This window comes from Numida meleagris, chromosome 25 (genome assembly GCF_002078875.1).
Source record: "Numida meleagris isolate 19003 breed g44 Domestic line chromosome 25, NumMel1.0, whole genome shotgun sequence".
Classification (NCBI taxonomy): domain Eukaryota; kingdom Metazoa; phylum Chordata; class Aves; order Galliformes; family Numididae; genus Numida; species Numida meleagris.
Window position 1 is genome coordinate 144,025 of NC_034433.1, and position 23,818 is coordinate 167,842.

At 41.4% G+C, this 23,818-nt stretch overlaps 1 protein-coding gene and 1 long non-coding RNA gene across 3 annotated transcripts; one reads left to right on the top strand and one right to left on the bottom strand.

Annotated features, from left to right (window-relative positions):
* Window positions 19-23,416, top strand: MAPK14 (mitogen-activated protein kinase 14). Of its 2 annotated transcripts, none has more exons than XM_021377015.1 (12): window positions 19-282; window positions 6,754-6,883; window positions 9,965-10,023; window positions 10,309-10,420; window positions 10,959-10,988; window positions 11,470-11,517; window positions 12,010-12,124; window positions 13,174-13,245; window positions 18,378-18,457; window positions 21,064-21,142; window positions 21,428-21,601; window positions 21,997-23,416. In XM_021377015.1, the coding sequence occupies exons 1-12, from the start codon at window positions 167-169 to the stop codon at window positions 22,062-22,064; spliced, it is 1,083 nt and encodes a 360-aa protein (XP_021232690.1). In that variant the 5' UTR covers window positions 19-166; the 3' UTR covers window positions 22,065-23,416. The 2 variants fall into 2 exon arrangements, with proteins under 2 accessions (XP_021232690.1, XP_021232691.1); XM_021377016.1 differs by lacking the exon at window positions 18,378-18,457 and adding an exon at window positions 20,462-20,541.
* LOC110388130 lies at window positions 18,678-21,434 on the bottom strand. Its single transcript, XR_002432808.1, has 2 exons — window positions 20,770-21,434; window positions 18,678-19,075 (listed from the first exon to the last, which is right to left on the bottom strand). It is a non-coding gene; the product is annotated as an uncharacterized LOC110388130 (long non-coding RNA).

Sequence of the window (23,818 nt, forward strand, 5' to 3'; positions counted from 1 at the left end):
GTGAAGAGGCGGCTGTAGGAGGAGCGAGGCGGGGAGGAGGAAGGAAGGAAGAAAGAAGGAAGGCAGAAGGAAGGAAGGAGCTCCGCAGCCGCTGGAGGTGCTGCCGCAGCCGCGGGCACAGCCGCCCCGTCCCGCCGGGCCGGGAGGGGTGTGCTCCGCAGCCGACATGTCTCAGGAGCGGCCTAAGTTTTACCGCCAGGAGCTCAACAAGACGGTGTGGGAGGTGCCCGAGCGCTACCAGAACCTCTCCCCGGTCGGGTCCGGGGCCTACGGCTCTGTCTGGTGAGTGGCGGCCGGGGGCGGCTCCTGGCCGGGTCTTGCCCCGGGCACCGTTCGGCCTCGGGCTCCGCTCCACGCTGGTCCCCCTCCGCCGCAGCCGGCAGCCCCTGGCCTGTCTGCGGGATTGCACCACATGGCAGGTGGCACCGGGACATTTTTGCAGGGGAAGATAATCGCGTCCCAGCCCGCAGCGTGATCTCATTTGGGCACGTTTCGCAGTGCCTTCTCGCGGTTGGGAGGCGGGGGTGGAGAGGATGCGGGCTGACAAGGCCGCGAGCTCCACAGAGCTCTGCTCTTGTCCCAGTTTCCTTCTGGACCTGGAGGATGGATTATGTGTGAGGCGGTCGCATATATAGCTGGAAGCTGCAGAGAGCTTCTGCATCCCCGACGTCTGGCAGGGGGTTGCAAGAACTATTTCAGTGGCAGCACTGCGGCTCTGCGTGGTGCACAGTGAGCACAGCGTGCGCTGCCTGCAGGAGCAAAGTCAGCGTGCAGGAATAAGGGGAGTGTGGAGTTGGGCTTGGTTTTTAATGCTTGCCTCATAGCAACGCATGCCTCGCTTGTAATTTCTCTACAAAAAAATATATTGGATTGTGAAATGCAAATCAGCCGGGCTGCTGACATCATTTAATCTTAGAGACGAGGTTGTGCCTGGATTGGATTGGTGTTCCGACTTAAGCAGTCACATAGTAGAGGCGAATAATGCAGCACAGGCTGCTGCACCCTTTGCACTTAATGTTCTGGTTTTTGCTCTGTCAGTGTGATCAGAGTTCTCTTAATACGGGTGCGTAATGACTGTACATCTGTTCTGCCGCTGTCTTGGAGCAGACGTGCCTATTTTTTTCATTAACGTAACGTGCAAATTTATATCATGACTGTCATTTATATTTTAAGGTGCAATGCATGCTGACCTCTACTAATAGAAAAAGGAGTTGCTTTACATGCACTGCAGTTTTAAAGAAGTCAAGTTCTTTCCTGTTCCGCTGTCAGGAAGCTCTGCTTAAATAATACACGTTTCTTGAAACTGCCATGTCCAGAGTATGTAAGTGCTTGTATGTCATATAAGACAGAGCCTAACCAATTACAGTAGCAAGGATAACCAATGTACTTCCTGATTTATTTATTTTTTAGTAATTGAAGGGTTTAGTTCTGGTGAAAGAAAGGTCTCACTGCCCCAGCTGATAAATACCCCTTTAGCTGCTGTAGTTACGTAACTCCCTAAGTGTGATAGGAAGTGGATTTGCTCCACGCCTGGTCTGTTGTATTCAGGCTGGCTCTGTGCAATGTACGTAGCCTGTTCCTCTTCTATTCTCTCTCTCCCCGTGGTCTGTTGTGTACGTAATGCTTCCAATGTTTGTTTTCACAACCAATAACTGAAGAGTTTGCATCATGATTTTCCTGTCCTGCTGCCTCCAAACTTTCAAAGATTGTGCAACTGTGTTCAGCCCGGATGAAACAGTTCTGTATTGGAAGCAGTTTCAGATGTGTGGCACATGGACCTTAGCACAGTTTTTTTCATGATTTTCTTTGTTTCAGAAGAAGTACTGCTCAGAAGGACAAGTAATTGAGAAAGTATGTCCAGATTAAAAGAAAAAAAAAATTACCAGTGCATATATAATTAACTTTGTAATGTTGTAAAGCTCCAAGTGGTGATACAAAGTATTGAGGATGTTCCTGGAATAGCTTGTTCCACTCTATTCCTGTAGAGAGTTTCCTCCCTCTTCCTTATCCTGCTCTGGAAAAATGTACCTGCGTTTGTTTCAGACTTGGAGTGCCCTGTTTTGGGATAGCAAATTGTGGGGCTTTAACCAGCCTTAAACAGAGAGGTTAAATGCACTCCTGTATCTGTCTACAGCATTGTTATATTAGAATATAATAAAACACTTTAGTTGTCAAGATGAGAGACCTAAAAAGGAGGATTTTCTAGAAAGTGGAGGAAAAATTAACAAAAGTAAAGAATTAAGCCAGCAAGTGATCAAGTAGACTATGCAGTATCTGCTGCAGGCTGCTTTAAATGTCTAATTCAGCTTGGAATACTATGATAGAGAAATCTGTCTTTATTTTTGCAGTGAGTGGAGAAGGGTGTTTCGAGCAGGCAGCCTGAGGCAGCCAAAGCATGTCCTTAGCGTTAGAGCTAGTGCTCATGTCTTCTGGAGTACTGGGATAAGGATATTTAAAAAGTCAGCTCGGGTATTTTTCAGGGTCTATATTTAAAAACTGAAAATATGTGGAGATTAAAGTAGGGATTCGGTGCCAAAACTTTGAGAAACGTCAATATGTACTCTCAGATCGTTCATCACTAAGCCACGTTAACAATTGCGGTGACATCTGTTGTGTGAAGTGATATTTCAATTCGTTCTTGCCAGAGTTTTGTATATTCATGTAGGTCTTCTGCATTAGAAGGATTTTGTCAAAATCAGTAACAAGGTCTGCACTGAAAGATACGTGGATTACCAAAATATCAGTCTTGCGTACTTATAAGAGAGGGGTCTCGGTGCGGCATCTTGCAGCGGGAAGCAGTGACTCATGGTGAACAGGAGGATCGCTGCTGTTGGTGTGTGCAGGGCCAAGTCTGCAGGAGACATTAGCTCAGCCCCTTGTAAGCAAACAGGTGCTCTGATGCTTGTTGCCATCAGCTTATAAAACGTGAAGGCAAATTTGATGTGCTCCTAGCAGTTTATTTTATTGATTTTTTTTTTTGGCAACAGGTATTTCTGTACAATAACATTTGTGCTTGAAGACTGCAGACTGTTATTTCCATTGGAAGGGAAACAGCTAAGTCTTACTCTTCCTCAGAATTTTGCATGCGGATCCTTCAGCTTCTCTTGTTTGCACGCTGTCAGGCTACAGAGCTGTTACAAAACTGAGAGGTCTGCTCCTCTCCTCCATAGTTGTACAAACACTGACCGAATGTCCTGGGTGTGATGAAGATACTGAGGTGATTCCCCTACTTATAAACTAGCAGAAGAATGCTATGGATTTAAGACATTTTGAACGATCACTCTGGAGGAAATGAAATAACCCTAACTATCACCTTTTTAGTAGCAGTTCGTCTACGTACTTTTTTTTGTCCAATGTATGTCTTTAGGTTTAGTAATCCCTTATCAAGGTGTGCAATGCCTCTGTACACAGGAGAAGTACCTGCTTCTCCAGCAAGGTGAGCAGAGGTACAAAAAGAACTGCAGCACCGTGAGTGGGACGGAGCAGCCACACAGGTGTCAGAACATGGGAGAGGAAGGAAGGTCGGTCAGCAGTGGGCACACACAGAAAGGCAGGAAGCAGAGCTCAGGAGGGGAAGGCTTCTTAAGGCACCAAGTTTCCAGCAATGAAATAAGGGTGAGCACAGGCTTCCCACAGGGAGATTTTTATTGCAGGACTCATGGAAGCAGAATCTAACACCGCAGAGGAGGATTTACAACTTCTTACTGTATCTTGGGATGGTAAATTACAGAAATACGTGTGCAGACTGAACTCAGAAGTCTCTGGTTTTACTGGTAAACGGTCAGATACGGAGGATTGTGTTTTTCTGTCTGTAGTGGGTTTGCATGAATTAACTCCAGGGCCACCACTGAAATGATTCTGTGGACGTGCATTTTCACTGACACTAGCCATGAGCAGCATGCTGCTTAACAAAATAATCTTTACACAAAAATGATTATTCTGGTTATCTAACATTTAGATACATTGGACTTTTAAGTAATATTGTGTGTGTGCTTAAGGTTCTCAGGCTACTGCAAATGTTATATCTAAGGTACAAATTGAATTACTGATAGGTTCTCTAAAATAATTACCTTATTCTGTCTCTTATTCTCTGGATTTGGTCAGGTTAGCTCAGGATTGCAGTTGTAGCTCACTTAGGCAGAGGCTTTTCATGTGTCGTGTAACGAGTTATAAAACATGGAAGCTGTGATAAATTCTGAATTCATGTTGATCCTGTTTTAAAGGGGATTTGGAACTGTGGATCATGCAGTTTTTCCCCAGTTGGTCTTTTTTTAGCTGAAGTACGATGGGTGTAATGCAGCTGTTTTAGAAGCGTGATGCAGCTGTGATGGAAGGCAGCTTACTGTGTTGTAAAACGCTTTCCCAGCTGACAGCGGTTGCATGGTTCTGTGTTCTCTACTTGTTAAAACCATGCCTTTATCTGTAGGCAGACAGGTTTTAGGCCTCAAATACGACCAACCTTAGAATTCTTCTGACTTCAAGAGTAACTCTAGATTGCAAATGTGCACTAATGTGATATTTTCTCTCCTGAGCTTGTGCACAATGTTACTGTGCTGGTTGAATAGTTTTCAGCTCTGCTGACTGCAGTTCTCCTTGCAGATTAGAAATCTTCTACAGTAGAGCAGTGACTTGTTATGATCCCCAAAAATGTCATTTAAAAATCAGAGGAAACTGAATTTCCTTTGAGCATTATGTCTGGTGTTTCTGAAGTCTTCTCTAAAAAGAATAATGTGGAAACCGGGAGGGAAGTGTGGCTGTAGAGGTGGTAGCTGCGGTGATGGACAGGGGATCCTCTTCTTTGCAAGGTGAAAAAAATGGTGCATGCTGCCTTTTGCACCTGAGATACTTGACAGCTGGTTGAGATTCGTGACTAATTCACAACATCCTGAATTGAATGAAGATGGATAACCTTACTTTGTGCTAAGTCCCAGAAAACACCTTGAGTATTGTCATCCAGCTAGTCTGAATTAGGTATGACTGCATATTGCAAAGTGGTGTATGTGAAAGTTAAATATATATGTTCTGTATTCCTGAGCTGTTGTAGCTGAAATATCAATTTTGTAGTGACATGTGAAAACTTAATGTAGATCATCTGAAGGCAAGATTAGAAGATGCACACTCAGTTGCGTATTCCATACGTGCAGGCTGGATGAGGTGATTACTAATGGGCATTCTTGTAGACAGTATGGTGTAGCTCCAGTAATTTAGTTGTGGCAATTTGGTGCTCCTGTGATCTTCCTTCTAGCTGTATTTTCATATCTCTTCCAGAAAGTTCCTTGCGCTGTGTGTACAGATATCCATTATACAGAAGGAGATGCCCTATTCCATCATGCGTGGAGGTTTTCCTATTCCCTTGCAGGACCCCAGGGAAGGATTGTTGTTGGTAGAAGCAAGTTTGTATTTTATTTTCTGGCTTTAGTTCTTATAACAAGTTCCTTGGAAACTGTGCAACTTTGAGATAAGTTATCTTTCTGCAAGTGAATTCAAATTAATTTCTTTTCAGTTAGCTTTTTTGTGTCTATGCAATTCTGAGTTCATTCTAGAACTGCTTTTGCGATTGGTTTTGGACCTCTTATTAGCTGAACCGCTTCACATTTTGTGTTTGTAAATGTAAAGCTTTCCTTTTCCCTCGATGCTGATCAAAGACCAGCACGTACTCGCTTGTTAGTGCAGCTGGGAGCCTGCCCTGGATCAGACTGCAGTAGGATACTCAACAAATGTTGTCCTCCAACTTTCTCACTTCCAGGCTTTCCTCACGTTTGTTATCTTGTATCAGTATAACCTCAATTTCACATCCTGTTTCTGCTCCTCCTTCCTTCTGGACAAACCAGAGCTAGTTCTAGATAGCAGCGTTGAAGACAAGAAGAAAAGAGTAATTTGGATGCTAGCTAAGTCCCTGCTTTTCCTTAGGTCTCTAAGTATGCAGCCCTAAGCTCTGGAAGGTTCTGTGCAGCATATCGGGATTGTCACATCTTTCTTCTAGTGCTTAAAGTTTTTGTTGTTTCACAAGTATTGGGCTTTTGCTTCTGAACTTTGTCAGTGGAGACATTATGTAAGAGCTTCAAGGAATGATGTTACAGTACAAAGCATCTGTTTCATGCATATGCAATAAGTTATCAAATAAATGGCAGTTTTTGTGCATTATAAGGAATGTTATTTTTATGTTTCTGGAAATTTTAGTAATGTACAGCTAAGTATCACTCATGCATGTACATTTTTTTTATAGGAAGCGGTTAGGATTGGATGCAATATACCGACAAGTTTTGATTTCACGTTAAGTTGAGATGCGTAACCATCATCAGTAATTTCTCCTAGCAGCAGGCATTAGATTTTTGTACAGGTGGTTTATAAAGATATGTTTAAGAGTACAGATAGTATTTACAAGTATTCTTCCTCTCTCCAGAGTTTCATTGCCTTACTTATATTTGAAAGCATAACTGTGTTTTAGGCAGAAGAATCATAAACAGCTTTTTTTCTTCAAAATTAGTTTTTAAAGATACTATTTTCCCTTTAGTAGGTGAACAAGATTCTTCTTATAAATGCTTTCAGTAAAAAACAACATTTGTACAAATGTGTGGGAATTTGCAGTCAGGTTGCAGACCAGGATGCTTAGATGTTATTGGCATTGGAGAGGGAGAAGTCAAATTGGCTGCGTGACTCAGTCTTTGCACAGTTGCTATCTGGAGTTGCTAACTGGATTTGATGGTGTTTATAAGTGATACATTTTGACAATTTGGTTATTCTTTGTTGTAGTTCTGCCTTTGACACAAAAACTGGGTTGCGAGTGGCTGTAAAGAAGCTGTCCCGGCCATTTCAGTCTATCATCCATGCCAAAAGGACCTACCGAGAACTACGGCTACTGAAGCATATGAAACACGAAAATGTAAGTTGAAGGAGATGGTATGAGAAGTTGGGCTGTCCAGTGTGATTGCATTCAAGGCTGATTGCACAGGTTTTTCAGATAGTAAATACACAGCTTGCAGTAGTCCAGTGAATCACGGTTGAAGATTTTTTTCCCTTGCTGTGTGTCGTCATGTCAGAAGGGGTTGGAGCAGTCATTCACTAGATTCCCGTAGATAAACAGGAATAAAAAAGGGGAGGGGAAGATATCAGACATCTGTTCTTGCAAGCCATCCATTTAAAGTATCAACAACGAAGCAGACAAAACAGAACATGACAAATGTTATGCTAAGCTATGCTATATGCTGTCTAATCATTTTTATGTTTAACTTCCATTGCTGTAGAATCCAGTTGAACAATTCTCTGTGTTTGTGGCATTAAGACACTGGCATATTAATATTGCATGCTGTTCAGAGCAAATATTGCCTGCAATGGAGCAAAAATTCTCTTGCCTTCTGTAGAGCTGTCCATGTCGAGAGGAAAGGAAGGCTTTTCATTTTTTGTACGAGTGAACTCCAACTTAGCAGAAGGGAAATACTGTTTTGGAAGTGGGCTGAGCAAGCGTAGTGTTTCTAACACAAGAAGCAAGCACAGTTTTGTTGGAGGGTTCTCCCTGAATGGTCAGATCAGAACTTCTTTTGTAGCAGTGGTGATTGTGCTTTGTGGCTTCTTACTACCGCAGTGAGCAGCTGATATCCCTTGAATCTTTTTGGCATAGTCAGCGTGGCTAATGTAATTGGACCTTTTGGTGCACGTACATACCACATTCAGCAGTACTTCCTCAGTGCCTCTACTTGATGCTGTTACCTTAACAGCAGAGGTAGCAGTCGATCCTGCTTAATATCCATCCCCCAGAGTTTTTTTTTCTAGACCTTTTCTCATACCTGGGATATATTCAAAGTGTCCTCTTCTGTTTGGAGGATATGTTTAGATGTATCTCTACATCAGAGCATCAATCCATTTTGTCTAAGCTCATTTGATTAAGCAGTGGGAACTAGCCTGGTGCTACAACGGCTCTGTGTCTGGTGTTCATTAGTATTTTTGATTAGTGTTGCAAAGTGCATATGTAGCTTTGAGAGTAAGAGATAAGATGATGTTGTTTGAGTTGTTTATATATAGAAATGTTTATTATCAGTTCATCATACTGCCGTCTGTCTGTGGGAAGTTTATCTAGGTTGTGGTTTAAAAATCCTGCAGATGGAGAGATGTTCAGAGCCAGTTCAGGCAGGCTGGTTAGTTCAAGCATGCTGACTATTCAGATCTCAGTTTGGAAGTAAAATACACTGCTTTACATGACACAGAACACTTCAGCAAATCTGGTAGGTACAGCATTTAAAGGATCTTGAGCAGGGCTAGTTTTCTGTATCCTGTACTTAGTCTGATCATGTTGATCGTGAGCCTGTGGAGCAGTCAGGCATGGTTGTGTTATACTTTCAAGCTCCGGGAGGCCTCGTTAGCTTGCATAAGGCAGAATACTGAACAGGTGGGAGAGTGAACTTGGGTTTGGTGTCACATGAAGAAGTTAACAACCTAAAATGCAAGGGGTATGCAGAAATTTAGGAGTTGATTCTCCATCTGTGGATGACCAGCTTCCTTAGAACTGTGTCAGTGATGAGCTACAGAATAACTGTATTTGTTTGTGAAACTTGTCAGTGAGAAAGATATGGATAGTTCAGTAGTGTGCTTTACACTGTAGCAAGATGAAAATGACAAGAGAGGAAATGGAAGACTAGGTAACAAAGTCAGAGTTAGTCTTTTCCTGCTAAACTGGGAGCATAATGTTGCATTTTTCTGTAAACGTTTGTATGGAAGAGTCCACTGAACAATAAAGCCTAAGAGTTATTTTGCAGCACGGATGTTAATGTTGAAATTTGAACACGCTGCCCAGAAATGGAATTGCTGTGATGTATATGTGGAGAGGCAGAACAATCTTAATTTCCTCAGAACTTGTGTTTTTAATTATCAGCTTGAAAGGTTGTTTCTGTCATCCTTGACAAGTACAAATGATGGGATAAAAAGCGTGCTGAAGGGGAACCTTGGCATCCAACTCTTACTTTAATATGCGTGCTTGAACCATTGCTGAAGTTGCTGAAATGCGCGTGACACTTATGAATCCAAGGCAGGTGAGATGCAAGCTTAAAATAGGAAGGAGGAACCTGTACCTTTATTTCATATTCCTAAGTTATGCTATGCTGTTAAGAGAAGGAAAATAAATTTTAAAAGCAAATCTCAGTGAAAATTCAAACAATTTTATGGACCAGATGGATTGTTTTCAAGATGAAATGTAAATGACCTAGACAGGTAATGTCAGGGTAATCAGTATAATCGTGCGTTTCCGTGAGGTAACACATACGTTCCCTTTTGCTCTCCACTGCTGGAACAGTTAAGCTGTGAAAATGAAGGGTGGAGTAGAGGCTCTTAGGGCAGCAGATATAAATGGCAGCATGAAGCTGTCAGTTCTTGGTAAAATTTGGGTCTTCACTGCAGTGTGCTGTTATCCTGACTTATTTCACTTCCACTTATTTTCCAGTGTAGACATTATTATTTGTTGCTTGCATTAGAGATCGTTGGTAGGTTTTTTTTTTCCCTCTAGCTATTACTCAGTACAAGTGAAAAAAAATAGTCTCCTGCTTCTGATTTAATATGCAGTCAACAGCATAACTAAGAACCTAGCAGGAAGCAAACTGATTTCTGCCTGGTGTTTGCTCATCCATTTATTTCCTCATCAAACTTCAGCTGGATTTTGAAATAAGGTATTTTTAACCAGTGCTGACACTTGCCTTTTATTGCCTTGGTTTGCTGTGGTTCCTGCTTGATGTTTTAAGTGGATGGCTGGTGTGAAAGACAGCTGTATATTTTGAGTGTAATTTTTTTTACTCAAGACTTGAATGCTTGTTTCTCACCTTGTATGAATACTGATTTGCCTACATCCAAATTATTCATGTAGTTGGAAATGAAACATGGATTGGAAGGAGGACTTTCTGTTCCACAAAGGACGTTATTTACTGTATCATTTATAGGATGCATATATTTTGTGACTTTCACTTTCACTTTGCCTTTCCAGGTTATTGGCTTGCTGGATGTGTTCACCCCTGCCAAGTCACTAGAAGAATTCAATGATGTGTAGGTAACTTCTCTGAAAATTGCAACAAAACATCTTCTGTATCTTCCTTACTTCTCCCAGGATATTGTAGGAATTTTGCCGCCTTAATTTGTCTGCCATTATTTTGAATCAGCTGTGAAATTCAACACAAGTTACTGGAACACCCTATACTAATGGACTTCCAGCTTGTTCACATGTGTCTTATTGGCCAGTGCTGTATGCTGCTACTGGAGCTTTGTAAAAAGTTCTTATCCTAACCATGTTGAAGGGATTGCTTCATAGCCTGTGTTTCCTTTTGTTTATAGGTACTTGGTGACGCACCTTATGGGAGCAGATCTAAACAACATTGTGAAATGCCAGAAACTCACAGATGACCATGTGCAGTTCCTCATATACCAGATTCTCCGGGGGCTGAAGGTACCTGCTCCTGTCCTACCTGAATGGTGATAGCTCATCAATGGGAAGTGGAAATTGTTGATGAATGTCATATCCTCAGAGTTTCATATAAATACATAGAGGGGCTTCTGTAATGTTCCTGAAGTATTGTAGGATAACCTTTTATTGTTTTTTTTTTCCCTTCACACCTCTTTGGACTTTGTATCAATAAAGCTATGTATGATTTCAGAAGACATCTGTATATGTTCCCTTGGACAAAGTCTGGAAAGTTATGACACGTGCTGTCCTTTAATCTGCCCCATGTCTTCCGTTTCTTCAGTTTGATTTTCTTACGTTGTTCCCCTCCTGGCAGTAGTGCTCCTGGGTATTCCTAAGGAGAGGCTGAAAGCGAAACACCTATGTACTTGCAACCTCTACAGATGCTGTACTTGGTTCCTCCTGCAGACAAGCGGTAGTGTTTTTATTGTGTTGGATGGGGTAGGACAGTGTTGTCTAGTGAGGAAATAAGAAGGCAGCTACTGGAGATGTTACATGTAATCTTTGTTGTTTTGCCTTGCAGTACATCCATTCAGCTGACATAATACACAGAGTGAGTATTTACCCTAAGATTACTTCCCATAATGAACAAATGTATTTTAAAAATGTAGCGCAGAATCTTACAATATAGCCTCTATTGAATCAAGAAGAATTTTTCTGAGAATTGTCTCAATTAAACAGTGAAGAGGTTAGCGATGGAAGTAGTTCTCTTGATCATTAATTTCTGTTCCTACCTCTGTTTGGCTTGTATCTTTCTGAAATAGGTTCTCTGTTAAATATTATATACCATTACCACAAGCGCTATAGATAGATAGATAAACTCTTATGCATTTTTGCTTGTATTTGACACCCCTGCAGACAACACAAGATAGAGCTGGTTCTGGGATAAAATTATTTTTCTGAATATGGAGAATTGATGTTGAAAGCCATGTAGAAAGTTGATATTTCTACCTGAATTTACATTTTTATCTACTTTAGACTTTTGCAACAACACATATACTGCGATTAATGCTGATACTGTTTAATTTTTTTAGGATTTAAAACCTAGTAACCTAGCTGTAAATGAAGACTGTGAGCTAAAGGTAATACAATCATGACACGTGGCTAGTTTGACCATGATCTGAGTGAGTGCATTGTGGATCTCCCTTGAAATGAAAGGGACAAAGTGATTTTTCATGGAAATACTTCTGTGGACGAAGCTAATTGTGTCCTTCTCAGTCATAAAAGGCTGTAAGGATGCTTATATAGAATTTGTTTTTCTCCTCTGTGTGTTCACTTGTTTTTTGTTGTTTTTTTTTTTTAAATCACCTTGAAAATAAGCAGGTAATAGCTGTGGTTTGGACTTGGTTATTTTCAGAGACAAGATGTCTAGGTGTTATTCTGATGGAGTGCTGTGCTGTCCTAGCCTTTTAACAAGACATTGAAATTTAGTTTCATAATTTGCTGTTGCAGTTGCACCGCTTCTCCTCCAGTCAATCCGAGACTTGGAAGCTAGTTAGAGCAAACAGCTAGACATGGTACCACTGCAGTAATAGGTGGATGTCTTTTTTGGTTTGTTTTTCTTTATTCTGTAGATCCTGGATTTTGGCTTGGCTCGACACACTGATGATGAGATGACTGGGTACGTGGCTACCCGGTGGTACAGGGCTCCTGAGATCATGCTGAACTGGATGCATTACAACCAGACAGGTAATGCGTTTTACTGATAAAAGGCTTCTGGGTTCCTGAGTTCCTTGCAGGGAGGTGCAGGGAAGGTTGTCCTATCTTCATGTTCTTTTCCACTTGATTGTGTAAGTGGACAGTTACACTAATTACACTTCAGTGAGGGTGATTAAAAGAGGTAAGGCATGGAATTAGTATTTGAATTGCAGTCTGATATCTAAGGTATGAATCATTGCGATAGCATTTGGAATGCTTCTTTAAACTTGAACCTTTGAAACTGCAGTCAGCAAAGTCTTGTCAGTACTTATTCCTTTTCCTAGCACAACAGCTTTTAAAGTACGTGAATGGAATGTATCTAGGTGGGGAAAAAAGGTGCCTTTCTCGGAAGCTGCTGGAAATGCATTTAAAAAGCGCCTGTGATTATGGGGTAAAGAAATGCTAAAAACACATATAAGCGTTCCTTCCTTTCTTCTTTTCTTAGCCACTTCTTCCTAGTTACGTCCTCCTCCAGTTCGAATGGCTTCCCAGCAACGCACCTTGCTTCCCTGGAATGCTTTCCAGTCAAGCACAGAAAGGAAAAAAATGGGCAATTTTTTTTCCAGTACCTGAATGCATATGAGTCAATACAAACAATGTGCTGTTCTGATTTCACACCTTACTAACTTTGTCTTTTCTCTTTTCCTCTTGTGCATGTGTGGACTTGTCTTGTGTCTGTAATGTAGTAGTTGGTCGTTGTTCAGGCAGAGTTTATGTAAGACCAGATTTGTACCTTAGAGCTGTCTTTAACAGGTTTCTTCCTCGACTTTGTAGATGCCTCCCTACCTCTTTGGTGTCCAATGCCTGATAACGTTCTGGAAGGAAAAGTTGCCTGATCTTGTCAGTATTGTGTTACAGGGACAAATCTTACACAAAGTGGTTACTGAGCGGTGTCAGTTGCCTTGCAACATACCTCAGATTGTTTGTTTCTACACCATGAGATTATTGAAGCATAAAGTTGTTTGTAATTGTTGGATAGGGTGATTCTATTGAGACCTTATTTTTCTGCCTTATGATTTTTTTTATTTTATTTTGTTCAGTTGATATTTGGTCAGTGGGATGCATTATGGCTGAACTGTTGACTGGAAGAACATTGTTCCCTGGTACAGACCGTATCCTTTACAAGTGACATATTTTCCTGAAATGGAAGGTAGAGGTTTTCTCTTTGATGTACTCTGCAGGGAACCAAGTTTTGTGTTGTTTGGTTGGTTTTTGTTGCGGTGGTGGTTTAGTTTTTTTGTTTCTTTGTTTTTAACTAACAGCTTCTTTTACTCACAGTATGCTGAAGGGAATTCTCAATTTTGCTGCCCATGAAGTCATCACAGTGTGCGAGGAAGCGAATCTATTACCATTTATTGTCTGTTAGCAGCACTAAAGTTATGTGTTGATCATTTCTGGAAGTGAATTTCTTTCAAGTTTATTTAAATCCATCTCTCTTTCAAGTTTGTAAAAAAAAAAATAACTGCTTGGAGTAGTCTGTTTGCTGTGAATTCTCTCATGCTTCATGTTTCTAGCAAATGTGAAGCACCCCTTCTGGCCTCTCCTCTGTATCCTGGTGGTATGCTATAAAAGCAGTGGATTTCCAGACCTTAGTGCCAAGGATCTCATTCCAAATTGTTCTGAAATGTTTAGGTTCTACTTCTGTGCTTGTGTGTACGCAGACTGTAGCTTTCTTTCACTATATGCTTGTACTGACTTGAAAACGCAAGCATGGAAAAAAAAATTTTAAGATCATTTTTATGGCATCAAAGTGAGCTTGGTGGGACACTGGCATGTTTCTGAGAGCAGTCTGTGAGAGCTGCTTGCTTCGTTCCACAGGAGATCAGAACTGAGACTTGATGCCAGTTGTCCTGCTTAGAACAAACTTACAGGGATAATTCACTTGTGTCGTGATTTTTCATTGCCTAGAAGGTGGGGTTTCTTTGCAATAGACGATGATATTGCCCACCCTTTATTGAACATAATTATTTTACCACAGTTGGTTTATAAATAGCAGAAATTATTAAAATTAGTATTTGTTAATTGAAATAGATTTGATTAAAAGAAAACTGGTGTTGGAAGCGCTGGCCTTCTGTATCACTTCTGTATCACTGTGTCACTTCTGGAAAACATCCGGGTTCTAAAACTCTCTGGAGGAGGGAGCAACTCTCATTTCAGCTTTAAGTCTCATCCCCTTTTCAGTACGCTCTAGCTTCGTCATTCTTCTCTTTTTATGCCTGTCTTCTCCTTATCTCTTTCTACATTTGTTGAACTCTCTATACTCTGCTGTTTCATTATCTTTGCCATATTTTTCTGTTGTTGAGAATAGAAGCAGAACTAGCATGGAAGTGGCCAAGAAGCATGGAAAGAGTTGCCTTATTTCTACAAGCTGGCTTAGCATGCATAATTTGGTATAAGCAGGTTTTCTTCAAGAAAAGGAATCAATAATTGCTGTACCAGCCAAGGCCTTTCAGCTACTGACACCATTGCACCCTACTAACAGTGACACTTTAAATTTAAAAAATCTTGATACTTGCAAATCAACTGTTTCCTGATAGGATTTGTAACATGTAAGAAATGCTTCACAATGTGTTCTTGATGAACTGAGGGAAATTCTCAGGCTTGGAAGATAACTGTTCTGTTCTCCAGCAGTAATAGATAATAATACCCACAATGCAAAGTAAGTTCTAAATTACCTGCTTTGTCAGATCAGAATAGTTGGCTGATTTTTGTCTCCCTGAAGATGTGTGTGATTCTTTACACTGAATACTCAACTTCTTTTCTAAATGACAGTAATATTTTTGATTTAAATGCTTTTCTTGTTCTGAATTGGTTTGGCATAAGAAAAAATAGGCTCAATCCTTTTCCACTGTTGGTGAAATTTTGTAGTATTGTAGTTCTGAGTTGGCATAATGGTTCCCCACTTCAAGTAACATGCGTGCTGTTTGCTCCTGAGGTTGGAACATCAGGGGACTCGTGTTTGTGCATGTGACACTTAGAAGGATCTAGAAAGAAACCAAGCTATCAGCTTTCACTGTAGTTCTCGTAATGTCTAAAAGCAATTAGAAGTGACTGACATTTGACATTCTGGTTGCTTTATTTGGTCTCGTGGTAGTGATTTTTCTGAACCGTATAGCTTCACATTTTCAAAATGAAAGAGAAAATAGACTGAATAGCTGGTGTCTTCAGTATGCTCAGGACAGTCCTTGTCCTGTTCGAGTGGTTCTGTGTTTGAAATACTGGTCCCTCTCACCGAGGATTGGGCAGAGGTGATGTGATGTTACTTACAGTCCATTGGGTGTTTTTTACAAGGCCTAGAGAAGCACCCAGTGCTTGCAACGGGTTTGTTTTCCCTGGTAAGTAATAAAGATGTATTCAGAAATGGTCTTCAACGTACATGTGATGGTTGTGCCACTGACAAGCTAACGCCACATTCAATTTGAAGGATTTGTGTGTAGAGTTTCTGAATGCAGCTGTCATTGACTTAAAGCAATATTTAGAGACGCTTACAAAATAACTCTGTCAATAGAAGCTGAACTCTGCAAAATTATTATAGTATTTCTAACTTAACCTTGAATGTAAACCAACTCAGTCATTCTTGTTGTGATCTGTGAATGGAAACATCCGTGTGAAAGATAAATTTCTAACATTGGTAACGTCTCTGCAAGGAAGTGCAGGTGGGGAGCAGGGCTATGGGGAAGACTAGTTAGAGACAGAAAACTGAGATAATAAATATCAGTCCCTTGGGATTTCAATGCCGAGCATAGCTAGAGGCTTTCTTTTTGTTACTATTGTATCTGTCGTATTAAAAATGTTATGTTCCTGATTATTTTTTTTTTTACAGCTCTTGTAATATGAATGGTTCATACAGATAAGTAGGCAAGTGGACCTTGACAATGCAACTTGTGTTAAAATGATAACGCACAAATAAAAGAAGTTCTGTATTTTTCTGCATATTTTAAGCTGACTGTATTCCTTTTAAGCAACTCTGAAAAAAATATACTTTTTTTTGCAGTAGCGTGGGAACTTCATCATAACAAACTAGTCTGAAATGACATATTCTTCTGGTGCATCTTGGCTTTCTGTGGTGGCAGTTGTATCAACTTTCGGCCGTGGCTTTGCCTGGAAAAGCTCGTAGTCTTGTACTGGCTGCTACCAATGGTGAATGGAAGATGGTTTTCTGAGTTTCAGAGTCACTGAGACTTGTCTGGTTTTGGGTGTACCATGGTGATAGCATTCAGGATTTGCATGCTCTACTCTTCTCCATGCACACGCTTTTTTTAATTTGCTTTGTATTTCCTAAGTGTGTTTTCTTGTCTGTAGTTGCTTATGGTCACCGGAATGCGGTAGGCCCTGTAGTTCAGCAAGTTACAGGTGGCAGATGTTCAAATAGATGTAGTGGTTTGGTTTTGGCATGCCTGTGGCAGTGTGGATTACACGTTCTGTGTTTTCTTGTCTATCTGAGAAAACACTGAAGTGTAATATATGATGTCTTCCTATAGCATGCTGTCCTTTGGAAACAGCTGACAGCAAACTAAGCAACAGTGCTACTGGCATGCCTGATATATTAAACACCTTTTAAAGAACTCAGGTGTTTAAGTTGAGGTATGGGATGTGACATAGGAGGTGTGTTGGCAGTCCTGCGCTTGCACAGCTGTTTCTTGCACGAGTCAGTAAGAGCTATTAAGACTGTTCTAAGTGGCACTGAGGAAAATGCCAATTTAAATGAGCTAATTATAGTCTGCTCATTCTCCTGCATCAGTAAGTATACTGATTTCATTTTAAATGTTGATAATTAGTTGACAATTCAGCAACTGAGTTAAATCCAGATAGATACATTGGAGTTACTGTTCAGTTTTTAGTGTTTGTGTAGGTGAGAGTTGGCCAAGCAGCTTGGTAAGTGGCAAATTAGTTCAGGTGTTCTGACCAAGATCTTTTCACGGGGGCTTTAACATCATGTAAAACTTTAAACAGAGATTGCTAAAACCTTTATCTCTTAATGTTAAAGTGTTGGTAATTTCCTTCATATACAGTTCGCCATTATCACAGGAACTTTGATGCATTTAAAAAGACAAACAAACAAAAACCTACCCCAGCATTTCTAAAAAACAGTCCATTGGTAGCTGCGAAGGTGCTTTTACGTAAAAGCAGAACTTCTTCACCATCGGACAATTTCAGAAGCAAAGGTAGAGTTCTGTCGAAAGGAGTAGTAACTGTATCTGAAAATAACAGGCAGGCATTGGTCCTGGGAACAAATATTATCTGGTGGGTAGATTGCTCTTATAGAAGATGTATAACTACTGCAGTATAATTTTGAGGGCAAACATAAATGTTACACACAGTCTGGAATCGCAGGTGGCATTTGAAGGGCCGCATGGAGGTTAATTCAGAGAAGGGAGATGATCCTTGTAACAGTTTTTGAGAGATACCATGTTTCCTTAATATCTTGAGTTGTAGACATAGTTAGGTATGTCTCATGTTTTCTCATAAAGTATACATTTTGTCACCTATCTCAAATACTAAAAATTTTCTTGCCTGTGTAAGCAGGCAGCTCAGCATGGTACATGGCCTCATGGAGGCTTTGCTCCGGGTAAATCATTCTTTGCATCTTCGGTGTTATGAGCCAAGAGCTCTCTCCATAGAGGTTTTACATCTGAGCCCCCTCTGCCCCTTGGTGCTGGTAGGAGCAGGCACCCTGCGGGCTGCAGAGCCCTCACCCGGCCGAGGGGCCTGGGGCTGCTGTGTCACAGCTGTCAGTGGTGGGCAGAGCCTAGTCACTTAGACAACTTAGGGGGCAAGAAAGTGGCTGAATTATCTTGGAGGGTGCTCACAAAAGGTCTTCGCTTTCTTAATGTTAGTTCCTACACTTTTCAACCTTCTGCTTCGCTTCGTCTGTCGCTAATGCGGCCTAATCCTGCTAACTGCTGCTATTGGTGGGGGCTGCAAGGGCAAGTGTGTGAACTGATCCTCTGCCAGCAGGGCAGGAAGCTTTTACGTCTGCTCCATGATGGTTAGGGATACCGTGACCAACTCAACGCATGCAATGCATTTGTAGTCAAGTTGTTCAACCTGTCTGATGCGGACAGAGCTGTGTTATAAGTGGGTACTTATTTTTATTTTTTCCAGGAGGAATGAATACAGTTTACTTAAAATAGCTTTTCAGTTGTGGTCTTGGCAGACACCGACTTTCAATATTAGTAGGCTGATGTTTTTGCGCTTTTCATTTTTATTTGTCCCAGCATTTTCCTTTATGGTCCATCATTAGATATTGATCAGTTGAAGCTCATTTTGAGACTCGTTGGAACCCCAGGGCCTGAGCTTTTGAAGAAAATCTCCTCAGAGTCTGTGAGTTGACACTTTGATTGTAATATCTGCCCTTTCGGAAGTCCCAAGTTTGTGTGTTGCCCTCTTGTAGTCCGTCTGTAGTATGTGTTGGGGTATCTCTTCTGTTGTTTTTCTTTACTTTTGGATGGCTTTGAGTTCGTATGCTGTTTGTATCTGCTCTTTACTCCTCTTAACTCTGCTTGTGGTATAATTTCTTCATTCCTTATTCTGTTTTTACTGCTTCATGACTTTTTTTTTTTTTCAGTTTGTGGGTTTATGCTTCGTGATACATGGTACGATCAGATGCTGCTAGGGAAGTATTTATCATGGCAACTTGAGGCTTCTCAGTTGTTATTTCTCCAGATTGAGTACCAAGGATCTTTCTGGTGAGGGAGGCGGAACAAGAGCAGTGTGTAATCCTCTAGATGTGTACAGTCCCTTCTGTAGCATGATTAATTTCTGAAACACTGCTGCAAACACCTTTGGTTTTGTAGTGCAAGACCCAGAGTGCCTTTTAGGTGCTTTTTTGTGCGTGGGGTCCCTCTGTCAGGAGAATCACAGACCTCTTTGCTGAAGGTTGACCTCTATATTCAGCTGTACTGCCACTTTTATATTATTTCAGTCTTGGGTTGAGAACTTCTGCAAGGACAGAATTAAATGACATTTAACATTGTATGTTTCTGAAGATGATGTGCATAAAAATTAGAGCAAAGGGTGGTGTAATGGCACAGACTAACAGGTCAATCCGTAGTGGACAGTGAACTTGTTTCCAGGCAACTGGCAGTGTACTTCAGCAAGTCACTCATTGCTGTGTCTGTTAAGTAACGGAGGATCACCGTGGTGGAGAGCAGTAAGGTTTTTCTGTGCTGCATCTCATGGTCTTTCCCGCATAACACTGACAGTAAATGCTAAGCGTGAGGTTAGCCTGGATGTACATTTCAGTGCAACTTTGAATAAGTTGGTAAATGTACTGAATGTCACATTAATTTAAGAAAGCACTGAGGTGTCTCCTGGAAGGATAGAAATGATAAACCCTGGATTTTGGGTGCCTGCGAACCGGCCCTGGCGACTCTGATGGGGGGTAGACAGGTATTTTAAGTACAGCAGATTAATGAGAGAGAGCAGCTTTAAAGGTTGACCAGGTTAAGCAAAAGATTAGCTTGTATATGTAAGATTGAAGTGTTGTCTTTTCATATTGTACAATAAAAATTGCTCTTAGTTCATGATTTGAACCTAGCTTGCTTAAAAAAAAAAAAGAACAATAAAGTACTGTTTCTACTATTTTTCTACTGTACAGAGATAGCAAAACTGTTAAGTATTTGAAGGCCTTCAGTGTGCCACTGGAATAAATTCTGTATTTGTTTTTCTGCTGCATTACTTTAGTATCCTCTTACTTTCTCCATCCTGATCACTGACGTCAACTAACTCTTGTCTTATGCGGTGCTAATGTTTTGCTAATTTTGCATTTATTGCCTTCTGTCACATCACTCACATTTCAAAGTGCATTCAAAGCTGTTTAGAAGGAGGTGTCAGTTGTAAGCTGATTTCACTGTGCACCACAAGGAACTTAAATACTTTCTCTGCAGGAAGAAAAAAAACTGATAACCAGTGAGTAAGATAAGATTTTTGTTCATTTTCCTGAGGCTTTTTGTAGCTGCAGCAGCCTAGGAAAGTTTTTTGAGAAATATATTGAACCAAATGAAATGTCTGCTCTGGTGGCATAGAACTGCTGGGAAACATAAAAGCAACCTTGTTGTAGTGTAATGCTGCTTATGGCAGACAGAAATACTACTTTTCTTTACTGACGCTGTTACCAACTGATCAGTAATTCTACATTTCTTCAAGTGTTCACTTGTGCATTTGCTAAGCTTTCACAAGTATTTGGGAAAAAAATAATAATTAGTGGACCCTGCCTGTTTGGCTTGTGCCTTGTGGTTTGCGGAAGGGATGCTTTGTATGCTGCTATTTTCTGTTTAAAATGGTTTTTGCACTGTTTTTAACAAAGCCCTTGACTAGGCACTTAAGATATTAACCAGCTTCAGCAGATCATGCGTCTGACGGGAACACCCCCTGCATATCTCATTAACAGGATGCCCAGCCATGAGGTGAGCCCTGAGCAGATGAGGGGATGGTTTGCAGGGCAGGTCACCACTTGCTGTGTTCACTGCCTCTGTAAATGATAGGCTTGCATGTGGCATGGGGTGGGCAATTAACTAGCTGTTCTTCAGCAACATTCATGTACTAAATGAAGACTTGAGTCAACCACAGACTTCTGAGACTCAGGAGAACCTGGATGTGAGTTGGTTTTGCACTGTGTGGAACACGTGGCTTACCAGCAGACATCAACTGCACGCAGCCTCATCGGGACTCCGGGGCAGTCAGCTCTGCAGTGCCTCTTTGCTTCCCAGTCTTGCATGAACCTCAAGTAATATCAGCTCTTGCTCCACTGTCCTGAGTGGCCTTTAGTTGGGAAGGGATAGCGTTGATGGGCTTAGTAAGTATCAGAATAAGTACAGAGGAGGCGAAGTGAGGAGACAGACCATAATGAGCAGTGCTTCAGGATGACTGAAAAGTACTGTCTTGGTGACTGGGTTGTATTATACTTAACAGACTGTTTATTTCCACAGGCGAGAAACTACATTCAATCTTTATCTTACATGCCGAAAATGAACTTTGAAAATGTGTTTATTGGTGCCAATCCATTAGGTAAGGCTCGACTCCTAAATAGGCTCTTCCCAAAGCTGAACTTGGCATGTGCTGAGATGCCAAGACTTTTCCTTGAGTTGCAGCAGTTGTTCAGAACAGAGATGCATACAGTTTTCAAATTTGACAAAATACGTATGGACTGTAAGGTGCAAGACTGGGTGATGGGGGGCTCCAGAGAAATTAGAGTTTCCTCAGGTACCTTGCACTTCTATAAGCTTTCATTTCAGAATGGGTTACACAGCTCACTATGTAAAATTCTTTGTTTTTTTCTGTTGGTGTTTTCAGCTGTGGACTTGCTAGAGAAGATGTTGGTACTGGATACAGACAAACGAATTACTGCAGCGGAAGCGTTAGCTCACGCCTACTTTGCTCAGTATCACGACCCAGATGATGAACCAGTGGCAGACCCCTACGACCAATCTTTTGAAAGCAGAGAGCTTGAGATTGAGGAATGGAAAAGTGAGTCTGGGGAGCAGAGGAGAGCCAACCTGATTCCTTTGAGGTCCATTCTATGAGCTGCAGTTTGACTAAGCAGCGGTAGCTAGAGGCACGAAAGAAGCTGATTGAGGAATGTGGGCACTCATTTTCTGAAGTCGTCTATGGAGCGAATCTGACAACTGCTGTGCGCATAAGTAGCGTAGTCCTTGTTAACTGTTACTGTACGCATACAAGCACATAGGGTGGCATGGTTGCTTACACATTTTTCAAATGCATTTACACATTAGTGCTCTGGAAGTATCTTATTGTGTATATTAGTCTCTGAGATGGTTTATCCATTATTTAAGATTGTTTTAAGCTTTTTTGCATGAGGGATGTCATTAGTACTCTCTTAAGTTTCTGACTTTTCCCACCAGGCCTGACTTACGATGAAGTAATCAGCTTTGTGCCACCACCGCTTGACCAAGAGGAGATGGAGTCCTGAGAAACAGCTCTCTTCTCTTTGTCCCACTTCACTGTGAGGGGAAGGCCTTTTCGCAGGGACTCTCCAACTATCGTTCAAGTGCCTCGCCACAACAATATTCTCCTTGGTGGAAGGGTTTTGTGTGTGTTGAATTGGGGAGGGTGGGGGGAGGGAGGAAAGCTGAGTCTACGTAAACATGCTGCATGCTCTCTTGTGTTCTGTGTACAGCCTGGGGCAAGCCTCTGAAGACCTGTCCTGACTGCTCCTTAGTCCTTCCACAGGAAGCATTCAACCAGTTTGTGCTGCTGGGGCAGGAGGGGAAGGTGATGTTCAAAGTTTGGTTACAATTGTTGCCATTTATCAGTTGTTCTACAGTAACTAGCCTCAAAATAAGGGAAGTTGGTTTATAGGCTTTAGAGAGTCCTCTGTTTTCTTCGGGATTGAAGGTAGGGTTGAGGGATGTCCTTGTTCCATGCTAGGTAGCTGATTTACATCCAGATCTTCCTGGTACAGAACGTACAGGCTTTCTGACAACTGTCTGATTCTTGAAACGTGAAAAGGTTTTGTATGAAACTGTAAATATGTTTGTGCCTTAAATGAATGGGGAAAGAGGGGGAAGGAAGTGTGGAGTGGAAATGCCTGGCCCTGCTGTTTTGCAGGGTGAAGGCTCTCAGACAGCCTGAACTCTTTGTATTCAGGAAATAACTTTCTGAGGCATCAGCCTCTCTCCTTGGTTTGGGTATTCCAAATTTTTTCCCTCTCCCCCTCCTCTAGTTGTGTGGCTTCTCAGCATTAGCTCCCAGGAGACAGAGGCTGGAGAAGATTCTTGCTAGCCACGTTTGTGTATCTTGTTCCTTAAAAGGCGGGGTGTTCTTGCATGTCATAGCTGTATGTGCATGTAGAGCTGCTTGGTGTTTGTTGTTACATTGTGGGGGTGGCACTGGGGCAGTTAAATCATCAGTCATTCACTGAGTACCTCAGCCAGTGCCACGAAATCACAGCATCCTTCCTCTTGTGCTGCAGCTCAGTATGAAATTGGAGAAATCCAGTGAAATCCACACTCCTGCCAGTGTGGAGACTGACGAGAAAAGGGTAGAACATAGAGCATAGAAATGCACCTCCTTCTTTGTTCTGATCTTCTGGTTTCAGAGAAGGAGAGATTGGGACAGAGGGCTTCTTGTGAGATCAAGTGTAAAAAATGTTCTTCAAGAAACAACTGTGCCATCTTGTGCCAGAATTTAAGTTATTTCCTGAAAATATTTTTTTCTGAAGATGTTGGAATCCAAAGCAAAGAAATAAGCATGCATAAAACCACAATCTTCCTGTCACTGTCTATATCTATAAATATAAGTATTTATATAATATAAAACTAACATTTACTAGAGGATTTTTTTTTTTACCCTCACAGATAAGAGCTTCTTGGCTGCTTGTTAGCAGGTTGATCTCTGCTTGAGGAAATGGGAGAAGGGAGTATGTTTGGATACAAACATGACAAAATTATTTTGTATTTTACAGGATTCTGCATGAATTTAATGCCCAAAGTTAGGTACTGGCAGGAGGGGCTCTTTCCGTGTTTTTCTGTGCTAGAACTATACTAGGAATCTCAGGAGCCTGATTTTAGGACTTGGGGAGGAGACGTTTTTAGTCATTTGTCTGTTGCAGGCATCCTGTGCGCACAACGTAGCAGCTGTGTATGTGAGGAGAAGGGCTTTTGCAGTATTTTGCATTCTTGTTACCTATGGGATGGAGAGGAACTGTTTGTAGTATTTTTACCG

Bases quoted from the DNA above. Each gene is read 5' to 3' on its own strand.
- MAPK14 (XM_021377015.1), top strand. From the start codon at position 167: ATGTCTCAGGAGCGGCCTAAGTTTTACCGCCAGGAGCTCAACAAGACG. The intron at 6,884-9,964 runs GTAAGTTGAAGG...TTGCCTTTCCAG, and splicing joins AGCATATGAAACACGAAAAT to GTTATTGGCTTGCTGGATGT. The intron at 10,421-10,958 runs GTACCTGCTCCT...TTTGCCTTGCAG, and splicing joins AGATTCTCCGGGGGCTGAAG to TACATCCATTCAGCTGACAT.